Source organism: Ailuropoda melanoleuca, chromosome 1, assembly GCF_002007445.2.
Source record: "Ailuropoda melanoleuca isolate Jingjing chromosome 1, ASM200744v2, whole genome shotgun sequence".
NCBI lineage: Eukaryota > Metazoa > Chordata > Mammalia > Carnivora > Ursidae > Ailuropoda > Ailuropoda melanoleuca.
Genome location: NC_048218.1, coordinates 93,319,018 through 93,345,497, shown reverse-complemented (window position 1 = coordinate 93,345,497; position 26,480 = coordinate 93,319,018). Strand labels below are relative to the sequence as shown.

General features: G+C 36.8%; 1 protein-coding gene across 4 annotated transcripts in view; it reads left to right on the top strand.

Moving 5' to 3' along the window:
* The window catches only part of LOC109489339, a 420,733-nt gene that overhangs the window by 297,701 nt on the left and 96,552 nt on the right, over positions 1-26,480 (top strand). The window contains exon 7 of one of the 4 annotated variants that reach the window (XR_004626287.1): positions 14,107-14,227. The exons of 2 other annotated variants lie outside the window; for them this stretch is intronic. Coding sequence is in view for 1 of the 2 variants with exons in the window: in XM_034663361.1 (XP_034519252.1) it covers positions 14,107-14,156 (50 nt within the window). In the remaining variant the exon portion in view is untranslated. Of the gene's footprint in view, positions 1-14,106; positions 14,289-26,480 lie in introns of those variants that run through there. One more of the 4 variants, XM_034663361.1, reaches the window with a different exon arrangement.

Below are 26,480 nucleotides of genomic sequence, written 5' to 3'. Positions count from 1 at the left end.
ATATATATATATATATGACAAATATATCTGAATAAAGTTATTTAAAGAAGAAATAACTATTATTTTCTTGGAGCTTCACTTCTTTTATTTCTAAAATGTAAATTAATAGTCGAGTTTCGCAATCTGGAAATTATAGCACTTGTTATACCTTGGACTGGGGAATTTTCTAGGTCATGGTGGGGCCTGCACTTCACAAATAAATAAATAGCTACATTTAAAATTTATCTTTTTGACACATTGGAGGGTAGATCAATGTTATGAGTAAAACAAACACTATTAGCACTAATGTGACATCTGTTCCTACCATTGTCCTGAGTTATTGGTTCATAAGGAACGATCTTCTCTGATACTTTCTCGAGGAGTCTAGTGCATTTCTACATTCCTCCTTTCTTTCTCTCCACAACCACTGATGAATAGTATGAGAAAGAATGTGGTTGGACCTCAGGAGACTCATAAAGGTCAAGATTTTTGTTTTGAGGTTCATAGTTTGTTCTCTAGTGACTAGGTATTGAATGGACTGCCCAAGCCTTGAAATAAAACCACATGCACCAATTTAAGCAAAATCCTAGAACTAAAATCATGTATAGAAGTTATTCCTCTGGCATTATCTAAATTCTTCAGAATAAATATATTATTATTATCCTTCATGAGTAATTCCATAAACTCAAAATGAGGTCATAAAACCCAGAACGTTGTTTAAATGCATTTCCTAATTATATTTAGGGCAAGTATGAATTTCTTGGAGATGTTGATTAATGCCATATCTTATCTTAACCTATAGAGAATTACATTAAGCTTGGGACCTACAGAAAAATCGACTGATTTGCTGTAAAAACTAATTGCAATAAGAATCTTAGGTCATTCATTTCATGAAGCCTATTGATTTGAAAATCAGTATGATACATAAGATGTGTGTACACTTTTGGGTAATTTTCACAAAGCAAACACACACTCTTCTATTTTTTTTCTTTTCTTTTTTAAAAGATTTTATTTATTTATTTGACAGAGAGAGACAGCCAGTGAGAGAGGGAACACAAGCAGGCGGAGCGGGAGAGGAAGAAGCAGGCTCCTAGTGGAGAAGCCTGATGTGGGGCTCGATCCCAGAACGCTGGGATCATGCCCTGAGCCAAAGGCAGACGCTTAACGACTGTGCCACCCAGGTGCCCCAACACACATTCTTTTAAAAACAAAAATACACACTCTAAATTGGGCCAAACATTTCGCTTAGAGAAAGATGTGAGTAAAATAAAAGTTCTAATTTTGCCTCTTTACTCTGCACTGTGGCCACCTATGTTGAGTATTTGCTTTGTTCCTGAAAGCAGCGTAAGCTATTCCTAAAACTACATAAAAACAGACTAAATGGATCACATGATTTTAGAATAGAAGAATGTTTTAAGAAAACATCAACTATAAGGAGCCCAAATTCACAGATTTTGTTTAAAGATAGAAATTAACAGCCTATTTGTGTAGCTAATTTAACAGACCTTTTATGTGTTTGCAGTTGTTTTATTTTGTCCTACAACCAGAAATGCAACACTGCTCTTGCAAACTTCATATTTAATTCTTGAAGAGACTGCAGTATGTCATTACAGATGGATTGATAGCCTTGATGATATCATTGAACTTTTGTCATGCCTAACCTGGAAGACTTGCTATATGTCAGAGAATTTTTGTCATTCATCTTGCTTTTGAAAGGCCAAATTTATTTGCAACCTTGAATGACATTGGACACATGAAACAGCCTGAAATCTATCATGCAGTGAGTATCTTATAAAATTGCAATTTAAAATCCTAAGTATTGACTTGGTTTTTAGAACCATCTTCAAAGCCAATGACTTTCAAATTTTTTTACTTATAAACACTGATTTTCAGTTGATAACAATAATTTTATATTTTCATTTTTTAGTACATGAGGTCACCATATGTGTACCATGCTTTATTGTTTGCTTTTAAAAGTAGAAAACAATAGAAGCAGAAATGCATGTTTATATTTTATATTTATTAATGTCAATATGCAGTTGACCAGTGAACAAGCACTAGTAGTGAAGTCTATCCTTTGGTGGAATTATTTAGCCAATTTTTTAAAAAATCTCAGATTATGTATAAATACAGCAGGGTTGCATGAAAACAGTGCTATCAGAGGAAAAACAAAATTGCTTTTGAGCTTTCTCTGTTGTAGTACAAGAAATGTGATATATGTTACTATAAATTTATTCCATCCATATTAAACCTGAATTCATGTTCAATATAAATTAAACAGGGAAAGCCAATTGAGTGCCTCCTATGAACCAGGTTTGAGTTCTCAAGCATGTGATAATAATAGCTAATGCTTAGCTAATAAATAATAATAATAGCTACTGTTTATAGAACTTACTTTATGTTAGAAACTGTGCTAAGTATTTTAAGTGTATTATTTAATTTGATTCCTACAGAAGCATTATAAAGTAATTACTTTCTTTTTCTATAGCATACAGATGACAAAATTAAGAACTGTGAAGTTAGCAGCAAACATTTTATAAAGGGCTTTACTCTTGTGTTCATTTGTACTCTGGCAGATGAAGACTTAAGCCAAATAAGACCTACTCTATTCAGAATTGTGTGTTCAGGCAAGTGGCCTGTCTGTTACATTTAGCTGTCCTTAAAGGGTTTCTACTTGACACCTAGCAGGAGGTTCTTGGTATAAAATGTGTGACATCCTTTCCTTTCATCAAATCTTCAGTACATAAGCATGGATCAAATTTTCATAAGAACACATGATCTCTCATATAACTTCCACTGGGGGTTCTAGAATGCTGTCCTTATCATTTGAATGTGAAGATGCCTCCAGAGACCAAAAACATTGGCATGCATTGCTCCTTTCTTAAGTATGGAGCATCCAAATGATTGGATGATACAGCCTTGGCAATGGGAAATGAACTGAATAAAATGGCGACGTTCTATATCATTGAGTAGCTTTAAGTTCCTCACAAAGCGTTTTAAAAAGCAAAATAGCAAAATCTTAAAAATTATTCAGTTTTTAAAAAAAACACATTATATATTCTAAAATTCAAGTGAATACACTAAAAGTGATGTAATTGTGCACCATGGCAGAGTGTATAAAAAGGAAAGAGAGGTACTAGAAACCTTTTAGCCTTAACTTTAAAAATTTTTTTGCATTTATTGTGCTATTTTTCTCAAAGTATACTTATTACAAAGAAGTTGGGAAACAGGCAAATACAGGGCAACAAAACATAAATCATCAACTTCGGGGCACCTGGGTGGCTCAGTCAGTTAAGCGTCTGCCTTCAGCTCAGGTCATGATCCTGGGTCCTGGGATTGAACCCCTCATTGGAATCCCTGCTCAACGGAGAGCCTGCTTCTTCCTCTCCCTCTGCCTGCTGCCCCTCCTGCTTGTTCTCTCTCTCTTTCTCTGTCAAGTAAATAAATAAAGTCTTAAAAAATCATCAACTTCATCCAGAGATAGGTACTTTTAGCATTTTTGACTATGTTCTTGCATTTTTTTCCTAATAAGATATATTGATATGAAAGGTAAGAAGATAAGTGGATACATATGGGGTTACCATTATATATATGTATATATATATACACACACACACACCCTTATTATGTTGTGACATTTGCAGCGGTGAATAAATAGTTCCCTGGAATGTGATTGTTAATTCTTGGATAGTGGTCCTTTGTTTGGATGTATTATAATTAACTTAAAATTCTACTATATGATACTTTCCATTTTTCCTCATCTGATTTTAAAAATACGTAAATCGTTATGGACACTAGTAGTTATTTCCCTTGGATATATTCTTGAAGTAGAATTGCTGAGTGGAGAAGTTCTGATCTTTTAATTTCTTTTTTTAAATTGAAGTATAGCTGACAAATAGTTTTACATTACTTTTAGGTATGCAACATAGAGATTTGACAAGTCTGTATGCGATGCTGCGCTCACCGTTGAGCATAGCTACCCTCTGTCACAATGCAATGCTATTACAATACCACTGACGATATTCCTATACTGTGCCTTTTACTCCTGTGACTTATTTATTCCATAATTGAAAGCCTGTAGTTCTCTCTCCCCTTTAACAATTTTCCACATCCCTTGACCCCCATCCCCTCTGGCAACCACCAGTTTGTTCTCTGTGCCTGTGAGTCTTTTTCTGCTTTTTGTTTTGTTTTATTGATTCCACATATAAGTGAAATCATATGGTATTTGTCTTTCTCTCTCTGACTTATTTCAGTTAACAAAATACTCTCAGTCTATCCATGTTGTCACAAATGGCGATATCTCATTCTTTTTAATGGTTAAGTTAATTTTCCATTGTGTGTGTGTCATATCTTCATTATCACTTGAGTTGCTTCCATATGTTGGCTAATGTAAATAATTCTACAATAAACATAGGAGTGTATATACCTTTTCAAGTTGATGTTTTTGTTTTCTTTGGGTAAATATCCAGTAGTGGAATTATTAGATCATATAGTATTTCTATTTTTAATTTTTTGAGGAATCTCCATACTGTTTTCCATAGTGGCTGCCCCATTTACATTTTCAACAATATTGTATGAGGTTTCCGTTTTCTCTACATCCTCACCAATAGTTGTTTTTTGTTTTTTTTTATTGTAGCCATTCTGACTAGTATGAGGTGATAGCTCATTGTAGTTTTGATTTGCATTTCCCTGGTGATTAGTGACATTGAGCATCTTCTCATGTGTCAGTTGGCCATCTGTATGTCTTCTTTGGAAAAATGTCTATTTGGGTCCTCTCCTCATTTTCCTAATGGAATTATTATTACTATTTTGGTGTTGAATTGTTTAAGTTGTTTATATATTTTGGGTATTAGCCCCTTATTGGGTATATCATTTACAGATATTTTCTCCTATTCAGTCAGTTGCTTTTTCATTTTGTTGATAGTCTCCTTTATTGTGCAAAAAGCTTTTCATTTTGGTGTAGGCTCAATAGCTTATTTTTGCTTTTATTTCCCTTGCCGGAGGAGACATATCTAGAAAAGTGTTGCTAAGGCTGATGTCAAAGAGATTACTGCCTATGTTTTCTTTTAGGAGTTTTATGGTTTCATGTCTCACATTTAGGTCTTCAATCCATTTTGAGTTTATTTTATGTATGGTGTAAGAAAACTGTCCAGTTTCATTCTTTTGCATGAAGATGTCCAGTAATCCCAACACCATTTATTGAAGCCTGTCTTTTCTCATTGTATATTCTTGCTCCCTTCGTTGAAGATTAATTGACCATATAAGCATGGGTTTATTTCTGGGCTCTTTATCCTTTTCCACTGATCTATGTGTCTGTGTTTTTGTTTGTTTGTTTGTTTGTTTGTTTTTTGTTTGCCAGTATCATACTGTTTGATTATTATAGCTTTGTAGTATATCTTGAAATCTGGGGTTGTGATAGCTCCTGCTTTGTTCTTTCTGAAGATGACTTTGGCTATTTGGGATCTTTGTGCTTCCATATACATTTTAGGATTATTTGTTCTAGTTCTATAAAAAATGCTACTGGAATTTTGTTAGGGATTGCATTAAATCTGTAGATTGTTTTGGGTAATATGACATATTAACCACTGTCTGATTTTTGTTGACAGTTGAATCAGAAATTATTTCCCAGTTTGTACTCTCACTAACAAATATGGTATATCCCTTTTGCCACACCCTAACAACCCCTACACACATTAGCATTGATTTTAATCTTTGTAAATCTGATAAAGAATATTCGTTTTATTTTAGTTTTGATTTCTTTGTCAATTAAGCTTAACAACATTTGATATTTATTATATATTTATATTTCTGATTTCAATATATTTCATTTTATTAGACCAAATTTCTGTTTGGGAGAGCTTATCTTTTCCTTTTGATACATATTAATTATTTTATATATTCGAGGCTTCTACCCTTTGCCTTATATATGTCAATTTTTTTCTTCATCTCTTATTTGTCTATTAATTTTGGTCACTCTGAATGGGAGATTTTAAAGTTTATATTGTGAGGTCTTTAGCCTTTTCTTTTATACTTTTTACTACTAGTATTATTTTAGGTTCAAAAATATAAAGTGTATTTGTAAACTATCTCTTGCTATCTCTTGCTATATTGTGTGCTACTAAAATTCTCCCTGAGATTTTAGGTCCTTTTTATACCATTTTTGTACACTAGTCATTTTGACTGATAAAATGTCTAATCATCTTTTATTTCTTATCTCCTGCCAATGTGTTAGTCCCATTTTATCATTTTGATTATGAGTTTTTGAAAGGCCAAATTTTGTCTGACATTTGTTAATAATGTGCATTTATTGTTAGGTTCAAGTTAAGCAGACATATGTGGAAAGGGATCCTTACAAATGATACTCATTATATTAATATTTCACTTACATAGTATTTACTATGGCCCATGAGATGGCATAAAGCTTTGCAGAAGTGCTGCTGGCAGGGATGTTGGGCAGGAGCCTATTGCTGGGGGCAACAGTGAGCTTCACGGAGAAACTGCTTGCTGAGATACTGGTGAGACTAGCTGAAGGGTTTGTACCCCTGGTCTCTCCTACACCACTGGTAGGGTAGCTTGCTGGTGAAGAAGATTCCCACTGACAAGGAGGCAGCCTGCTGGCAGCCATAATGTACACACCTGCCAAACACGAAGCACTGGCCTCAGAGGTATGAGCCCCTTCCTCTATAGCATTCCTCCAGGTCCTCTACTAAGAAGACTTAACATTGCACCACCTGGCAATGTAGAGATATTTATAAGGTCCAGCTTCAATATCATAAAGCAAATCCAAGAAGAAGGGATTTCGAAAAATGAGAAAATTCATGACAAGATGGAAGGTTTCACCTGAGAAGAAGAATTTATAAAGATAACCAAATGTAAACAGTAGAAATGGAAAAGAAAACTTTAACAGAAAATGAAGTAGATGGAATTATGGTATTGTAAAGTTTCTCTTGCTCCCTGGTTTCGGCACCAAATGTTAGGTTTTTTCTCGTCGCTAATGAAATGAAGACCGCAAAGGCAAACGTGGTCCAGAGGATGAGTTTTATTGCAAGCACCCTCGGGCGAGGTTCCGCGACTCGGGAAAGAGCGTTGAGTCGGGAAGTCGCACGCAGGGCAGGGCAGCGAGGGTTTTTATTGGGCACCGCTGTGGGTGGGGGAAAGTCTGTCTTGGAGAGTCGTGGCAGGGTTTTTTTGGGTACTGCTGGGGGTGAGGAAAGTCGGTAGGATGGGTTTCGGTTTCCCGCCTAGGTTTTGGTTTAAATCTTGGCAGGAGAGTCGGCCATCTTGGGTGTCGGTTTAAATCTTGGCGGGAGAGTTGGCCATCTTGGATGTCTTGGCCCTTTTTCTCGGCCAGCCCAACAGGTGCATTATGAACAGCTGTTTATAGAATTAATAACCTAGAAGACAGAGATATATCTAGTGGAGTATATCTAGACGGAAGTAAAGAAAGAAAATAAAGACGATACAACAAAACAAAACAGAATAATAGGGCAAAAGCAATATTCAAAGGGATAATGAGTGGTAGATACAATTTCTCTAAAACTGAAAGACATAAAACCACAAAATTGAGAGGCACTACAAACTCTAAGGAGGGAAAGTACAAAACAAAACACACAAAATGTATCATAGTAAAACATCTGAGAAAAAAAGGACAATGAGAAAATCTTAAATGCAGACAGAAAGTCACATTATATTCAAAAGGAAATTTAAGTGGTAATGGAATATCACTTTTGAAATGCTTAAAACAACTGCCAACCTAGAATTCTATTCCACTGAAAATTTTCTTCAAAAATTAAGGTGTCATAAATGGAGAAGAATAGGCAAATCTGTGCAGAGAGAGCCAAATAATCTACGTTAGAACTTCATCCTCAAAGAAGAGAAGCATAACTCTCTGCTCCTTAAATGTGGGCTATGAATAAAGACTTCATTCCAAAGAATACAGTATGGAAAAAGGGATAAACAAAAGTAACCTTACAGTGGAGAAACCTGACAAACACTATGTCAGCCTGGGGATCAAGGTTGACATCAACAGTCCTAAGCCATGTTGATAATATATATCTTTGATATGATGTCATGAAAATGGCACTTTACCTCTGTGATCTTCCTCCTCAAAACACATAATCCCAGTCTAATAATAAGAAACACATCATAAAAATCCTAATTGAAAGACGTTCTATAAAATACCTGACTAGTACTCCTCAAAAATGTCAAGGTCACCAAAAGCAAGGAAAGCAGTAGAAACTGTCACAGTTAAAGAACCTAAGGGTACATGACAACTAAATGTAATATGATAACCTGGATGGGATCCTGGGTCACAAAAAGGACATTAAGTAAAAACTAAGGAAGCCTGAAAAAAGTATGGACTTCAGTTATCAATAACGTATCGATATTGACTTATTATTATAACAAACATAGCATACTAATTTAAGATTTATAATAATGGAATGTGGAATATATGGGGTATAGAAGAACTCTGTACTATCTTTGCAGTTTTTCTGCAAAATCTAAAACTGTTCTAAAATTTTGTAAAAGTTTATTTAAAAATTAAAGTGAAAGAATATTGGTTCCTGACAAAGAAAATCTGAAAAAAAAAAAAAAAAGTTGTGGCCAGAAGATCCATATGAAAAGAAATATTAAAAGCAATTTTTAGGCAGAGGGAACATTATTCCAGAAAGAAACACGGAAATACAGGAAGCAATAATGAATAACAGAAAAAGTAAATATATGGATGTCTAAGTTATTATTGACTATATAAAATAATAATAAGTCTTAGGGGATCAGTCTAAAGATCTGAATTTGAAAAGCATGATAACAATAATATAAAAGCAGGAAAAGCATAAATGGAGTTAAAATGTAAGTTTCTCGCATTGCCAGGGATGTGGTTAAAGTACTAATTTATATTAGAATTTAATAATAGATGTTTTAATATCTAGAGTAACTACTCAAAGAATAATAAAGAATGTATAACTGACAATCTAATATAGAGTGCAAAAAGAACAGTAAAATAATAAATTTAAAAGGACAAAATAGTACAAAGCAAAAGTAACATAAAATATATAGAAAATCAGAAAAATAGTAAAATGATAACTTTAATCCAAATATGTCAGTAATTACATTAAAGTCAATGATATAATACCACAACTTAAGGATATTGGAATATTTAAAATAACACATATAGATAGATATAAATATATGGATATAGTTTCTTGAATAAATGAATACAAAAAAGGTTAAAAGTAAAGTTTAGAACATAAAATGTCATGCAAACACAATCCAAAAGAAAACTGATATAGCTATACTAATATCATTAAACCTCAACTTTAATGAAAGAAATATAGCTGGATCTAATGTGGAACATTTTACAATAACAAAGAGTTAATTTGCTAGGAAGATGTGATTCTAAATCTGTGTGTCACTTACAACAGAGCTTCAAAATATCTATAACACAACTTGCAGTACTAAAAGGACAAATGTAAAATCGCATAGGGGGATTGTACTATGCCACTTTCACTAACTGATACAACAAGCATATAAAAAAGTCCTTAAGGATATAACGATATGAAAAACATGTTTAATAAACGTGAACTAATTAAATATACATATTTGAAATATATATATAAAATACGTATACACACATAATATGTACATATATTCATACAGAAAATGTAGCACCTGAGAATTGTAGAATATATCTTATTTTCCAGTAAACACAGATTTTTTTTTAACCAAAATTGACCATATGCTGGAATATAAAGCAAGCCTTAACAAATTTTGAAGAATTGAAGTCACATAAGTTATACTGTGTCCCCTGTGGAATTGATACAGCATTTCACACTAACAAGATGATTGGAAATGCCTCAAATGTTTGAAAACCTTCAAAATATACCTTAAAATAACCCAAAGAAGGGTTGATGTAGATTAGGAAATATTTTGAATTGAGTGATAACACGTTATAACCCAAAAAAAACCTGTGGGATGCAGCTAATACTTTATTTTTGGGAAAATTTATATTGCTGTGAGATATGCTCTCCCCAAGAAGGCTGCCATCAATTTCTTTCTTTCCTGGACACTGCAATTCGCACATTGTGGGGAAGAATTTTTCCACATCCTAGAATCTCGGCTGGCCTGCGACTGCTTTAACCAAAAGATATCTAAGAAGTGATAGTATGTACTTCAAAGGTTATGTGATAGGAGCTTTGTAGCTTCTGTTTGGATCTCTTAGAATGTCTCTCTAGGGAATGATAGCAGCCTTATAAAATGTCTCTACCTTGAGACCACCATGTAGTGAGAAAGTTGAAGTTGGGCAAGTGGAGGGAGAGATAGATGTCCCCACCAACCACCCAAATATTCCAACCATCTCAGCCCCAATCCCAACATGTGAGTTAAAAAGCCTTATGTAAGCTTAACCCTGGCTGCCACTTGACTGCTACCATACTTGGAATCCCAAGTGAGGACCATCAAACTGAGTCTTATCAATCCCCAGAAATGTGAAAGATAACAATAAATTGCCTTTTTTTAAGTAGGCTCCACACCCAAACTCACGACTCTGAGATCAAGACCTGAGCTGAGACTGAGAGACGGGACCCTAACTAACTGAGCCACATAGGCACCCCAATCTATTGCCTTTTTAAATGACTTTGGGAGTGATTTGTTACACATTCATGGATAACCAGAAGTATTTTAAAAGAAGAAAGTCTAAAAATCGATGATGTAAATATCCATCTCAACAACTTAGATGCAGAGTGGTAAAAGAAATCTAAAGAAAGTAGAAGGAAGGCAATGATAGGGATCACAGTTCTAAAGTAATTAATTGGAAAAATGTGGAATACTAAAAAATCAATAAAGCTGAAATTTGTTCTTAAAGATGAAGATAGATAGATACCAAAGCTGATCAAAAATAAGAGAAGACACACATTTATTTCAGGAATAAGAAAAGGGGCCTCACTACAAATTAGACAGACATTAAAAAGATAGTGTGAGGGGTGCCTGGGTGGCTCAGTCATTAAGCGTCTGCCTTCAGCTCAGGGCATGATCCTGGGGTCCTGGGATTGAGCCCCGCATCGGGCTCCTCCACTGGGAGCCTGCTTCTTCCTCTCCCACTCCCCCTGCTTGTGTTCCCTCTCTTGCTGGCTGTCTCTCTCTCTGTCAAATAAATAAATAAAATCTTAAAAAAAAAAAAGAAGATAGTGTGAGAATATTGTGAATAATTTAACAGCAATATTATTTGAACATTTAGATGATATGGACAAATTCTTTGAAACACAAAATTTTTCTTCAAGTTTAAATAAAAATCTGAATATTCTTATATTTACTAAAGAAATTGAATCTATAATTAAAAATTTTGTGTGTGCACATGCACACGCACACACACACACACACAGATATACAATCCTAATCCCAGGCCCAGATGGAATCACAAATGAACTCTTCCAAACATTTAAGTAAGAAATGACAACAATCTTATACAGATTATTCTAGAGAATAGAAAAAGAGGAAAAACCTCTCCCACTTGCTTTATGTAATCAGGTTGATCTGGATGCCAAAACCTAACAAGAATATTACAGGAAATAAAAAGTGCAGACAAATCTCTGTCATGAATATAATCACAAAAATTCTCCACAAAATGTCAGCTAACTGAATCTAGGCATATAAAAAAAGACACTGTATCATGACCACATCTACTTCAAGGATAAAAAAATCAATCAGCTTTATCACGTTAATGGAATTAACAAGAAAAACCATATAATTATCTTCGTGGATTCAGAAAAATCAGTAAATACAACAATGCCTTTTTATGATACAAATACAAAAGAAACTAGGGGTAGAAAGGACATTTCTTAACCTGATAAAACTAATCTATAAAAAGCACAAGTATGTACACCTCTTACTTAACAGTGAAATGTTAAAAAACTATCCTTCTGAGTTCAGGAACAAGACAAAGACAATCATTACCACCACTGCCACTACCTTACCCACTAGTAAAAGAACCAATGTTTTAATAACTGGACAAATGGACAAAATATTTGAACAAGCACTTCAACAAGATGTTATTAAAATGGCCAATAGCATGAAAATGTGCTTTACCTAATTAATCATCAGGAAAATGCAAATTAAAATTATAATATGATAATATTGTGCACTGTCCAGAAGAGTAAAAACAAAAAACAAAAGAGAATATCCCAAATGTTGGCAGGGATGCATGAGTAGCATCTGGTATCCAACAGACCATTGGTGGGAGTATAAATTAGAATAACTTTTTTAGAGGACTATTTGGCTATAACTACCAAAGCAAAGCGTATTATAGTTTTTGACCTAGCAATTCCAGTCCTATATATATTGCCCAACAGAAGTGCACATGTGAGTTCACTGAAGACGTGTGTGAGAATGTTTATAACAGCAGTCTTTATAATAACCCCCAAATAAGAAAATATCCAATTTCTCATCAGCTATGAAATGGGTCAATTAAAATTGTGGTGTATTTACAGAATTGTATAATATACAGGAATGAGAATGAACAAACTGCAAGTATATGCAACAATATGGGTATACATCATAAGCAGAACGCTGAACGAAGGAAGCAAGACACAGGGGCACCTGGGTGGCTCAGGTGGTTAAGCGTCTGCCTTTGGCTCAGGCCATCATACTGGGGTCCTGAGATCAAGCTCTGCATCGGGCTCCCTGCTCAGTGGGGAGCCCGCTTCTCCCTCTCCCTCTGCCTTCCCCTACCTGTGCTTGTTCTCTCTCTCTTTCAAATAAATAAAGTCTTTAAAAAAGAATTTTAAAAAGAAGCCAGATACACACACACACACACACACAGTCTGATTCTGCTTATGTAGTTCAAAAAGAAAAACCTGTAACCCATAGTTACTAAAGATCAGGCTAGTTGTTACCTTCAGCCAGGCAGGCTGCTCCTTGGGTTAGCCTAGTAATGTTCTCTTTTTTGTGGTTGCATTGGTTTATTCTGTATCTGAAAAACTCACCAAACTGTACACTTAGGATTTGCATACTTTTCTGTGTCTATGGCACGTTTCAATGAAGAGTCAACTAAAAACAAACAAAAGCAGTCTCAACACCTGCACAGCCATGCCTCAGACCAAAGCTTGTATATCAGGTCAGGAGGCACCATAGCTCACTCTTCCAGTCAGTTCTTCGCTCCTCTAGGATCAGGGCTTTGCTCTCAGGGTTCCACGGTCAGGAAGACTCAGCCCCCCTTTTTCTGTGCTTCCTCCTTGTCATCTTCTTCTGCTCTTTCTGACTAATACATTCTCCTTCTGTCTCTGTCTCTCTCCCATTTTTACCTGCTCCTCCCCACTTCCTCCCAGCCCTTTCTACCCTCTCTCTCTCTCCCAGCCACACTCACCTCCTGAGGCAAAGATTTCTTATGTCAGCTAGTGAACACGCAGTAGAGGTGCCTCTTTTGAGCAGAATACACCACTATCAAACCTACCAATGTGTTGGGATACTTATTAGCTATAAGCTGGGCGGGGGGAGACATAAAATTGAACCCTATCTGTAAAGATAGGCTCTGGCCACAGGTTTAGAATGGGGTGTGGACATATCCAGTACATGGACACAACCAAATCACACCGCCATGTAGTCCTCAACCCCAGCTGGACCTTAACCGTTGGAAAACCTGGAACTACTTTTCTACCTTTACCACACTGCCCAGCACACTGCCAATTATATAGAGTGTGGGGGAGGGGGGCTGGGTGATCAATAGTCATGTATTTGAGAAGCCAGTAACAACATTTACTTAATGGACAAATAGGCAACCTAGTATTCTGACTCACTGTCTGTGACTCTGTTCTCAATCTCATCCTCAAATGACGACTTGGATATGCAGTTTCTTGGACCTGTACTATAAGTCTCCAAATTCTGTAAGACTAAACAACTCCTTAGTACATTATTCAAAAATATTTCAAATACCAAAGGCTATGATCTGCCTTTTCCTTTACGTCAAAATTAGAGTGCATTAGCTCTAATTAAAATAAGATATTGTAGTGTTATCTCATTTAATCTGAGGTCAAAGAATAATGTCGTTCTGTGATGGCACATTTTTAGGAGAGCCACTGAAGTCTTTTTATGTGTCTAGTTGTAGGAGGCTAATTCTGTTTAAATATTCAATTGCAGATATAAATGAATGTACCATTGACAAAGGTGGCTGTCAGAACCAATGCTGATACAATTGGCAGTTATTACTTCTAGTGTCAAGCTGGCCAGAAGCTGGAGAAAGATGGCAGAGGATGTGAAGGTAACGGTTAAGACTGTCTGCTTACAGATAAGGAAAGAGAGAACATCTATGTAATGCAAAAGAGGGGGTTTGTCTTTTATCCAAAGCCTGTTGAAGTGCCTGTGTTGAATGTTGTCAAGAGCACAGATCTTCCTCTCATGTCTAGATTACAAAATTGTAACCCTAAGAACACTTCAAGTAGCTTATTATAGGAAACATATGATTATATGCTGGTTTGGTCGTGTCATGTTCTGATTATAGAATTTCAATCGTTCATTTAAATCCCTGGGTAAAGTACATATTTTCTAAAGCATTTCATTTAATTCTAAAGTAAAAATGGTGCTTATCATAAAATACTCATATGTTGGTACAATGGAAATGGAAGGCACAAAACCAACCACAGGGATAGTATTCTTGGTGCAGAATTAGCTTTTTTCACAAACTTTAATTTACTGTCTCTTTTTAAAATTAATTCCTTCCTTCCTTTATTTATTAATTCATCATTTGGTTCATTTGACAATCATTGAGTTTCTGCTCTGTAGCAGGCATTATTCCATGTTCTGCGGATATAAAAATTAATGAGAAATAAATTCTGCCCTGAAGGAGTGTACTGATTAGAGGCAAAGATTGAAACATAAGCCAAAACCTTACAGAATGGTGTTCTAAGGCTTTATAGCATGGGGTTAAATGCACTGGATTCAAAGAGACCTGGATTGGAGTCTCAGTCTCTCACTTAACAATTAGGTAACCCGGCAAATGTTCTTTAGTCTTGCTAAGACTCTTTCCTCACCTATAATATTTGGGCTAATGGTACTTTCTAAAATCACAAAAGTTGCCATGGGACTAAATAAGATAATGTATCTAAAACATTTAGCATAGTGGGTGGTATATAGTGGGTGTTGAGATGATAACTATGGATTTTATTCTCATTTATGAACTCAGTTATTACCCATATTAGGAATGTAATGGGGTACAGAGACTGCTCCCTTTTCTTGTTCTCGCTCTCTCTTTTTTTTTTTTGTTTAAGATTTTATTTATTGATTTGACAGAGAGAAAGAAAGCCAGCAAGAGAGGGAACACAAGCAGGGGGAGTGGGAGAGGAAGAAGAAGGCTTCCAGTGGAGCAGGGAGCCTGATGTGGGGCTCCACCCCAGGACCCTGGGCAGACTCTTAAGGACTGAGCCACCCAGGTGCCCCTCCCTTTTTCTTGTTCTCTAAGGAGAGCTATCCAAACTAAAAAGAACACTGTATGATGTCTTGTAACTGTCCTTTCTGATTTCCCCCCATCTAGTCATATTACTAAAATGCTAGAGCATTTGTTTTGATCACTTAGAAGTGTATTTATTCTAACTATGTTTTCTCATTGACCTTACGAATACCACGCTCATTTTTTACCTCTGACCGTGTCTATTCCCAATGGGGCATATGTGGATAAGTTTGTAGGAGAAAACAAAATAAACAAAAGACATCCAGTTGAAGGCAACTGGGGCTGAGGCTGTGGGTTTGATTGGAACTGCCAAGGCAGGACAAGTTGTAGATGTGAGTAGGTTAGAGGATTTATCAAATTCTCAGGAAGCAGCGTGGCTCAGTCCCTTCTGGCAAGTTCTGTCAGGCAGCAACGTGATGGGCCCCAGGTAAGCAGGCAGATATTCAAAGGCAGCTGCCTCTGGGCCTTCTGGAGATAGGCTTCACCCCAAGCAAGGTCTTCTACCAGGGAGAGTATAAATTAATAAAGGCAAGCCCTTTATTTACCCAGGCTCCTTTCATTCAAGGGAGATAATCTTTATTACTGATGAGATAATCTGTCAGTGGTGTTCTATTGATTCAATATCCAAGAACAGGAGGACTCAAGGACCCCATGGTGTCCAAACGAAAAGTGGGACAGTGACTGCTGAAGACAGCATGGCCTACATGATGGGAATATTCCTTGTTATGACCCTTCCCTTCCCTGACAGGCAGCAATCTCTTTGTTTCTTTCGGCTGAGTATTGTTATCACCGTCATCCTTATTATACGTATATTTGAAGTGCCCAGCATAGCAATTAGCCAGTGGTAGGTATAACAGTTGCAATTATGTTTATAATAACTATTAGGCTAATAAGTCATGATAAACTTTGTACCCACTAATTCATTTACATGCAATTATCTCATATTTAATTGAAGTTAGTTACTCTTCGTATAATTGTCAAAACATTTAGAGAAATGATTTCCATGGTTTCGCTTAACCCATGTCCTTTCACACAGACTGAGTGAGTAAGGTCAGGATTTGTGAGAATCAAGAGTGTGACCTGAGCTAACGCTGACTTCCTACTTAGCGAGATGCAGCCCTGGGGATGGTGGTATGGAGTGGAACATGCACCACAGTAAAGAACCCCCTCATAGTCTCCTACTTCTCACAATCTTTTCCTGTTCACTTTCTTCACTGGCTGGTAGCCATGGTGATGCTAGGGAACCAGCTTGCTTGATTGTTGAACATACAGTGATCTCTGTTTACATATGTAATTAGATAAAAAATAATAGAGGTCATTTTGAAAATGGGTGCATTCTAAAGCCACTGCAAATGAGCATTTCAATGCACTAATGAGTCATTCATATTTATTTACTGTATGCTAACAGTAAGGGTGGGTTGGTTTCAAAAACCATTGTATTGAATGCACAGATATAGAATTAAACAGTCATTTGAAAAGACTTTTTTTTTGCATTAATATAAGTTAACTGTAATTTATTGGAATTGCTTTTTAAAATACAGATCTTTTAGCACTTCATTAATAAATCTTTTCCCATCTTTTAGTGTTAAAAAATAAAAAATAAAATACAGATCAACATTTTAGTAAACATTTGTTGTACTATTAAAATAAATCTAGAGTCTACTTTTCAATGGAGGTGAAATATTTGTAAATGGCCTTGTTAGCTAATCTTACTTTTTAACCTTTTCTCTAAAGAGCTATTAAATTTGTGGAGAAGGCTTCTCATTAGCTCGGTTACATGGGATCCCCTTTCTCAGGCAAAGCACTGAACTTAAAGCACAGTTTCTAATTCACACGGCAGGTTCGTTATTATAAGGTGTAAATTAAAAAGGAAAATAAAAAGGGGAAAGAATGGCCTACTAGTGGACCCCATGGTATATAGTGTGTGCATGTGTATGCGTGTATGTACAGATACATATATGTATACATATTTTTGAAAGGACATAGGGTTTTTCTTTAATGTGTCAACTTGAATTATAATCTTTATAGCTTTTCATATATATAATCATTTTTGGATTTCAGGAAAAATTTCAACTGGATTTAATATTATATTTGCTACTAAATCCAATTTGCAATTATTTTGTTTCGGATTTTTACATTCATAACCATAAATGAAATAGGCCAGTAATTTGTGTTTCTCATATGTTTTTTATGGTAGTGGTTCTCAACCGGGGTGATTTTGTGCCTCAGAGGCATTTGGTAATGTCTGAAGACATTAATTTTCACAACTGAGCCTAGGGGGTACTGTTCGTATCAAGTGCGCAGAGGCCAGGAAATTGCTGAACATCCCCTTGTTCTGTTATTTTGATTATACACTTGTTAGACCCTTGCATTCTCTATCACAGGCTACTTTCATCAGTTCTATTTTCTCTCTTTACTGCATATGCTTGACTAGTTTACTGAGTTTCAAATATCAATAATTTAACTTTACAGTTTTATAAGTCCTAGTTTTCTCAAATCTGTAGATTTCTTTCTATTGCATGCTAATGTTTATTATTATATCCCTTTCCTTTACTGTTTCACACATAGCTACATTGTGTGTCTGATTCCAATACTTGCGGTTCTTCTTGGGGGGGGGTCTAAATCTATTATTTCTTATTTCTGGGCCTTTAGTTACACTCTCTTTCCTTTCGTGTTGCATATAGTTCCAGTATAGAGCTCACAGAGCACTGTACTTATTTACACATTTGTACTGTCTCTTAGATTGGGAATATCTTCTGGGAAACGGCCATGTCTTATCATGTCTTATCACTTTCTCATCCCCCGTTAACAGGTGTCTAGTACCTAGCAGAATTCCATAAATGCTTACTGAATGAATGAATGGATATATATAAATGCATGCAGCATACAATCAGTATACCTTTATTCATTTCCTTATCTACAGATTCTAATCATGCTGGCTTTGTCACTTAAAGTCTGGCTAGTTAAACCATTTGGTTATCAGCAGGTCTTTGTGTAAATATTTGCTGATAACAAGTCTGTTTCATTTGAAAAGGTAAATTACATTTTTACTTCTAGAGGGCAAATCAAAGTCTTGTAGCTTAGTCTGAACTTTCTGAAATTTCTCGATGTGGCTTTTCAAGTTATTGGTGCAGCATTATAACTAGTATGACTCTCTGAGCATAGTAGCCCCGTGGAGTCAAAGATTTTTTTCTAAAAAATAGTAACTAACATTACCATATTTTTAATAAGTGAACTAATAATAAACATTGATTTGACATTTGAGATAAATTTACATTTGGGAGAAATAAATGGACATAAAAGTATATTGTTTAATGAATTGGAGGTTAAAATATTTAAAAGTAATTTCGATAATATTTTAAGCCATTTTTTCCTTGAAAAACATTAAATGATAATATGAATGAGCAGAGAATGTAACTCAGTATGCCATTGTCTTGGAATTATAGAATTTTTGGCTAAAAAAGGCTTCTGTATGTGGAACCCCAGGGAAATTAAATGATTTGAGCCAGCTTAAAATGCTAATTGGCGGACAAAGTGACACTGGAAGCCAAGTTTTCTTATTTCCCTTCTATGATATTGATAGCCAACATGAAGTAGATACAGATCGGGTTAATCAGTACCGTGGAGTCACAGCACTACAGAATCCCAGAGACCTTCAACTCCCAGAGACCATAATCCACAGAGGAGGGAAATGAAGACCTGGAGAATCTGACTGATTTCCTTCAGGTTTCAGACTATTTATAGAGCTAGGAATAATCCAGTTCTCCTTTTCCCAACTGCCATTCTACTGATCAATCTGGTCAGTAAACATTCATTGGGCAACTACTATGTGCCCAGCACTATGTTGCATAATTTGAGAATATTGGAATACTACAAAATATGGTTTCTTCTGTCAACGGGTTTCAGCATTATTATGAATCCTAGATATAAAATTATTTTGTGATAAGGACAGTGCAAGTAATTTTATTATATGCTTTGAGAGTTCATGCTGGCCAGCTCTTTACCTCCAAGCAGCACAGTATCTAAACCAGCAGGTGGTTCATCTTGATAGCAGAGATCTCCAAAGGAGGAGTGTCTGCAGATCTTTTCTGCAGTCTGTTTAATTACCCTTGCTATCAGGAAAGCCTTCCTGACGTGTAATCTATACTCCTTCTGCTTAAGTTTAAATGTAAGCCTTTTTATTTTATTGTCTTCTTAGTTCAGAGAGACTTAGCTAATCAGAATCCTCCTTTACAATAATTCTTCCCGCACTTATGGCATATTACTGTGCCCCTTCTCAACTTAGTAAAAATGTGCACCCAATACTAGAGGCTTTTGGCACTTTAAGAAAAAATATTATCTATCTATCTATCTATCTATCTATCTATCTATCTATCATCTATCTATCAATCCATCTATCGACCCACATACATAAATGCATACATATTTGGTTTTGAGTTCATAAAATTCACTTGAAGAAATGGTTAAGGATTTACTACTTCTGTGCGTTGCTTCTCTTCGTAGTCATATATAAAGGCCTCCTGAACTCCTGTGGGTATTAGGGGGGGTGTAAAGTAGTAGCAGTACTTCACTGACTTCCAGGGGTTGGCAGTCCATTGGGATGATAGAAATGGAGAACAGGGGCGCCTGGGTGGCTCAGTCGTTAAGAGTCTGCCTTCGGCTCAGGGCGTGATCCCAGGGTCCTGGGATCGAAACCTGCATTGGGCTCCCTGCTCTGCTGGAAGCCTGCTTCTCCCTCTCTCACTCCCCCTGCTTGTGTTCCCTCTCTTGCTGGCTGTCTCTGTCAAATAAATAAATAAAATCTTTTAAAAAAAAACAACCAGGAAATGGAGAACAGTTTGAGAAAATTCCCATGTAGTCTTTCCTCATAAACTTAAAAAAAAAAGTTATCCTTTTTGAATTTATCAAGACATATTTACAATATGTAATACATTATGTTTAAAAGCTTGAATCATTTAAAATTCTTGGGATTTATCGTAGTTGATGCATAAATGTATGCAAAGTTTTCTTCCTTTTCATCCATTCACCCATCCATTCGACACCAAACGTGTCTGACCCATCCACTGTGGACCATGTTAAACAGAGAGCGTGCACTTTGGGTTTGAATATTGACTGACATTAACTCTGAAGCTTAGAGCAAGTTACTTCATATCTGCGGGCTTTCCCTTCTTCATGTATAAAACCAGAATCACTATACCTAACTTGATACAAATCGAAAGATTAAATGAGATGTTGTATGAAAACATCTTGGTGGTGGAGAAGCCTCTTTTCCCCTACTGCATGACCATACAAGAGGGATATTCAGTAGTCTAACAATTCTGACATCTCTCTGCCCCCTCTTCACTCCCTTCTTTCCAGAGGAGAAAGAAAAATTACCTCACCAGCAAATTTGAAGAAGCAAACTGTGTGTTTGGGGAAAGAAACTGGAGTTTAGCCCACCTTCCTATCTCCTCTTTAGGATCTGCAAATGCCTGCAGAAAGTGCTCATTCTGGTCTTCTCTGCTATAATGCAAGTTTAAGGAGGGCAGAACCCCACGTGGGGGAGAGTGAGGTTTCTCACCTACACCTATAACCAGGTGAAAGCATTTGCCTAATTCTGCATATGTTTTTTAGGAGGCCCATTGTTGCTAAACCCCTAAATCTTCTCAAGTTTCAGTTGTTAGAAAAATAAAGCTGATATTTTATCTATATCTACTTATGTTGATTAGATCTCAATTAATGCAAAAGTAAGGCAGGGAACACAAATTTGTTATTGTACTTTCATGTACTAACAACTTGCATTTTCCTAATACATAATACATGCTCAAAAAATTTTCCTTCTTTCCTCATTTTTAATTTCCTCCTATGTTATATGTTGCTGAAGATAAAAATATGTGTAAGGTTATCTTTCTCTCTCCAAGGAGCTTCCAGTTCAATAAAAGATTTAAGATGGTTGAACAAACAGCTATAGTATAAGACAGCAGGAGTAAATATAAGGCAGGTGCAAGCAAAATGTTATGGGAATTAACCAGACAAAGAGATAACCCACCATTGAATCAAAATAGGCTGTAAGGAACAAGGATAGACACTAATCATTCAGTCCTGGGACTGAACAACCCTCCTTCCATTTCTTTAGTTTCTTTAAAAATTCCCAATTGGTGTACTGTTGTCAGTCTTCTCTCTTGTTTGACATTGGAAGGCATCTAAGGTTTTAACAGCAAAGCTGACACTGCCACACCCACAATCCCTCTTTGTAGAAAGTCTGAGGGTATTCTTATCTGTGTCTTTGAGACGAGAGAGAGAAAAGCACACATACAAATCAAATCTGAAATTTTGCTATGAAAGGGGAAACCCACTTTTTCTCTTTTTAAGTTAATCTTTTAAACGAAGCCCATCACTTCTCCTCTAATAATTCAGAGAGATCGTTTCAACACCTCAGCTTTCAGCTAACACTTACAGTCAAAAGTGTATTTGGTAGTGAGGCAAACTGGAAGAGACTGTAACTGATACAAATTCTCCAAGACGTGCTGGCTCACTTTCCAGATGTCATTAGGGACATACAGATGGATGGCAGTTACAGCTTCTACAAGGAGTGCCAAAGGAGAAAGACCAGAGGAAAGAGGTCCCAGAAGTCTGTGGCTGACTAGCAAGACATCTCTCACAGGGGCCTCATGTTGGCAGTATGCCAGGACAAAATTCACCAACCACAAACCTGCTATTTCAGCAGCTCCTGGCACTTGCAAAAACAATGAAACAGAAGCAGCCAATCAGGGCAAATTGCTATGTGGACGTGTCTGGGAATCATGCACAGCAACGGACCTTCTTTCCAAAGTTCAGATCACGGCCCTTAATTTTGCCTTATATCAAGAAGCATAAAATAAGTTTAGTATCCTTTGTTTTAATTGAAGCATAGTTGATATACAATGCCAACAATGTTATATTAGTTTCAGGTGTACAATTTAATGGTTCAACAATTCTCAGTATTATACTGTGCTCACCACAGTGATTATGTTTATTGTCACCATACAACATTATTACAATATTATTGACTAAATTTTCTATGCTGTACTCCTTTTCACCCCCATGGCTTGTCTATTCTATGACTGGAAGTTTGTACCTCTTAATCTCCTTCACTTATCTCACCCACCCTTCTGCTCTGTCCCCTGTGGCAACCGCAGTTTGCAGTTTATTCTCTGTATTTATAATTCTGCTTCTGTTTTTCATTTGTTTGTTCATTTGTCTAGTAATGTAACTAATTCCTCATGTATCTGAAATCATGCAGGATTTGTCTTTCTTTGTCTGACCTATTTTACCTGGCATAATACCCTCTAGGTCCATCCATGTTGTTACAAATGACAAAATCTCATTCTGTTTTAGAGTTCAGAAATATTCCTCTGTGTGTATGTGTGTGTGTGTCAGTGTGTAATATATTTTTTATCTATTTATCTAACAATGGACACTTAGGCTGTTTTCATACCTTGGCTATTGTAAATAATGCTGCAGTAAACATAGAGGTGCATATATCTTTTTGAATTAGTGTTTTTATTTTCTTTGTAGTAGTGGAATTACTGGATTATGTGGTGTTTTTATCTAACAATCCTGAATGATAACCTTGCCAGGTAGAGTAGTCTTTTTTTTCCTTTGGGCCTCAATCAGAAGGACTTGGGCCCCCCATGAGTGGTGCTGGGGGAGTATTCTTAATTGTAGGTTTTCTTCCTTTTAGCACTTTGAATATATTATGCCACTGTCTTGTGGCCTGGAAAGTTTCTGCTGAAAAACCAGCTGATAGCTTGTTGGGATTTCCCTTGTACATAATTAATTATTTCTCTCTTGTTGCTCTTAAGATTTTCTCTTTAACTTTAATTTTTGACATTTGAATTATTATGTGTCTCTGTGTAGATGTCCTTGGGTTTATCTTATTTGGAAATCTCTGTGAATCCTGGACCTGTATCTGGATGTCTGTTTCCTTCCACAGGTTAGGGATGCTTTTAGCTATTATTTCTTCATATAAGTTTTCTTCCTGCTTCTCTCTCTTTTCTCCTTCTGAGACCTCTATAATCCAAATGTTAGTATGCTTGATGTTGTCATAGAGATCCCTTAACCTGTCTTCATTTATTTATTTCTTTTCTCTTTCCTGTTCAGCTTAGGTGTTTTCATTACCCTGTCTTCCAGATCACTGATCTATCATTCAGCATCCTAATCTGCTGTTGGATTGCTGAATTAGTATATTTTTCAATTCAGTTATTAAATTATTCAACTCTGATTGGTTCTTTTTTTTTTAATTTTCTATTTCTTTGTTAATGTTCTCACTGAGTTCATCCTATCTTTTCCCAAGTCCAGTGAGCATCTTTATGACCGATACTTTGAACTCTTTATCAGGTAAGTTGCTTATCTCCATTGCATTTAGTTCTTTTTCTGAGGTTTTGTCTCGTTTTTTGTTTGGAGAATATACCTCTGTCTCCTCATTTTATTTGACTTTCTGTGTTTGTTTCTATGAATTAGGTCAAACAGCTACTTCTAGACTTGAAGGAATGGCCTTGTGTAGGAACATCCCAGTATAGACTACATGTGCCTGGCAGCTTTGGCTTGCTGGCTGGAGATGTAGTGAGTGTGAGCTGGGGGCTCTGGGGTACTCCACACTAGGGCCACTCTTGTTGGATGGCTGGAGCTGAAGTGGGCATGAGTCAGGAGGTCCAGGGACTCTCCATGTAGAGGGCACCCTGGTGGGACAGCTTCAGCTGAAGTGGGCATAGTCTGGGATTTCCAGGGCGTTCTGCACAGAGGTGACTATGGCAGAACGTCTGCAACGCAAGCAGGCTTTCTGCACGGTGAGTACCCTAGACAGTCATCTCCAGCTGAAGGAGATATGGACATGGAGTATCCTGGGATTCTTTGCACCTGGGTCACCTTGATGAGATGGCTTGAATTGTCTTGAGTGAGCACTGTCCAGGGGGATCCTAGTGTGTGGGATGCTGGGGCTGTCTTATGTGGTCTCCTTGGTGGAACAAATGAGGCTGGTGTGGGCTAGGGTCTCAGGGTTCACTGAGGCAGCAGGTTGGCCAGGGCACTATACCCTGCTCTCCTCTATTCTATCAAGGTGGAGGGGGAACATAAACAACGGTGTTTGCCTGCCCCTCTGTGCCCAGAGAGTGTTTCACTGCTCCTTCACCATTTGGTAGAGCTTTGGGATTGGTTCCTTTATATTCTAATTGCTCCTTTAAACCTTGGCTTTTTCCCCTATACCCAGGGTATCTAGGACACATGTGGGACAGGGGTCTGGGACTCACGGAGGTAGCAGGATGCTAGGGTGCTCAGAGCCTGCTGCTATCTGCACTGTCAAGGTGGAGCAGCAATATAAACCATGGCCCTAGCCAGTGCCTCTGGCCTTTCACCGTTTGGTGGAGCGTTAGTTCCTTTACATTCTAGTTGCCCTTTTAAACTGCAGCTTTCTTCTGTGCCCCAACGCAGATGAATCTGTTCACTGTCCCTCAGTACTGTCTCTCCCCAGGGCAGTTTGCAGTGTCGAGGGTGGGAATCCTTTCATTACCACCTCTCCACCTCTCCTGCTGTTCTCTGTGAGGTCCCTCTATCCTTTGTTGTGCAAAAGCTGAGTTCAGTCAGCCTTTAGTTCTTTTTTGGGATGAATTGTTCTATATGTAGGTGTGGATCTGGAGGTGAGTTCAGAGTCTTCCCACATCACCATCTTGGACCCTCCCCTCGAGTTTAATGTCCTTAAGAATAAAATCTTTTAGTTTAATTCACAATTACTTTGAGTTTCTCTACTCAGTCATTTAAAAATAAGCAGATCTTTTTGAAAGATATTGTTATTTTTCATTTTTTCTAAAAAAAAATTCCCCAACTGAAGCACCCTGCCCTTAATCACTTCAGGTTTGTGTTTTTTCCACTAGATATATATGTGTGTTTTGTTTTGTTTTGTTTTTTTTAATTAAATCACACCCACCAAAGGATCAGTATGATCCTGTATTCTGAAGAGCGGTGTTTTTGGACTTCTGAAATGTAAATGGTTAGTTCCTATACTTGCAAGACTCATATTATTTTCTATTACTATTATAAAAATGGTAATGGATAATTGATTTTAAAATTTTCTTTTTGCTATAATAAAATACCCTTATCAATCTCTAAATAAGGAAGACTTTTTATCTTTCAATAAGTACTCATTAAGAGGGACTCTGGGGGCGCCTGGGTGGCACAGCGGTTGGGCGTCTGCCTTCGGCTCAGGGCGTGATCCTGGCATTGCGGGATTGAGCCCCACGTCCGGCTCCTTTGCTGGGAGCCTGCTTCTTCCTCTCCCACTCCCCCTGCTTGTGTTCCCTCTCTCGCTGACTGTCTCTATCTCTGTCAAATAAATAAATAAAATCTTTAAAAAAAAAAAAAGAGGGACTCTGAATGCATAATGGTATATTCCTAAGAATAGTATATATTGTAAATATGTAAAGTGCTTCATGCTATTACAGACATAAACTTTCATATATTTCAGCATTCCCATATGTAGTAGAGAGATATTTAAAGAATCTTACCCAAAGAATTTTTCTAAACAATGTTCTCTTTTTATGAAGGGAGCTGTTGGGCTTCTGGTCTTATATAAAAGTGTGGGTTTCTGTGATTGTTATCAAAATACTCAGGGCACTTGATCATAAATTAATTTTTATTTATAGTCTGTCTTGCAGACTGAGAAAAACAGTAGGGCCTTTTGAAAACCCTTTGGTAGCACTCTAGCAATAGACCACCTGACAAAGCTGAGTGGCACTACTCATTAGAGGTAGCCTTCACTTCTCAGGAGTACACCTTTGAGGGGGAGAGGAGTTAGCTCTGGTTGGTCTCAGTTTATCACTGGGTCCTATAGACCCCCATCTCAGGGTGGGGATGGAGAAGAGCAAAACGAGATGCTTCAGGTTTCCCTATCCGTGTGGGCATGAGGTCAGGGGTAGGAAGGAGGAGAAACAAGAATATTCCTTGACAGGAATGCATTTTATATGTGTATTTGATGTTGTAATTAAGTGTATGTTTCTCAGTTATAATGTTCTCTGGTTCTGATAAGCTTATAGAAGTATGGTGCTATAAGTCTTAT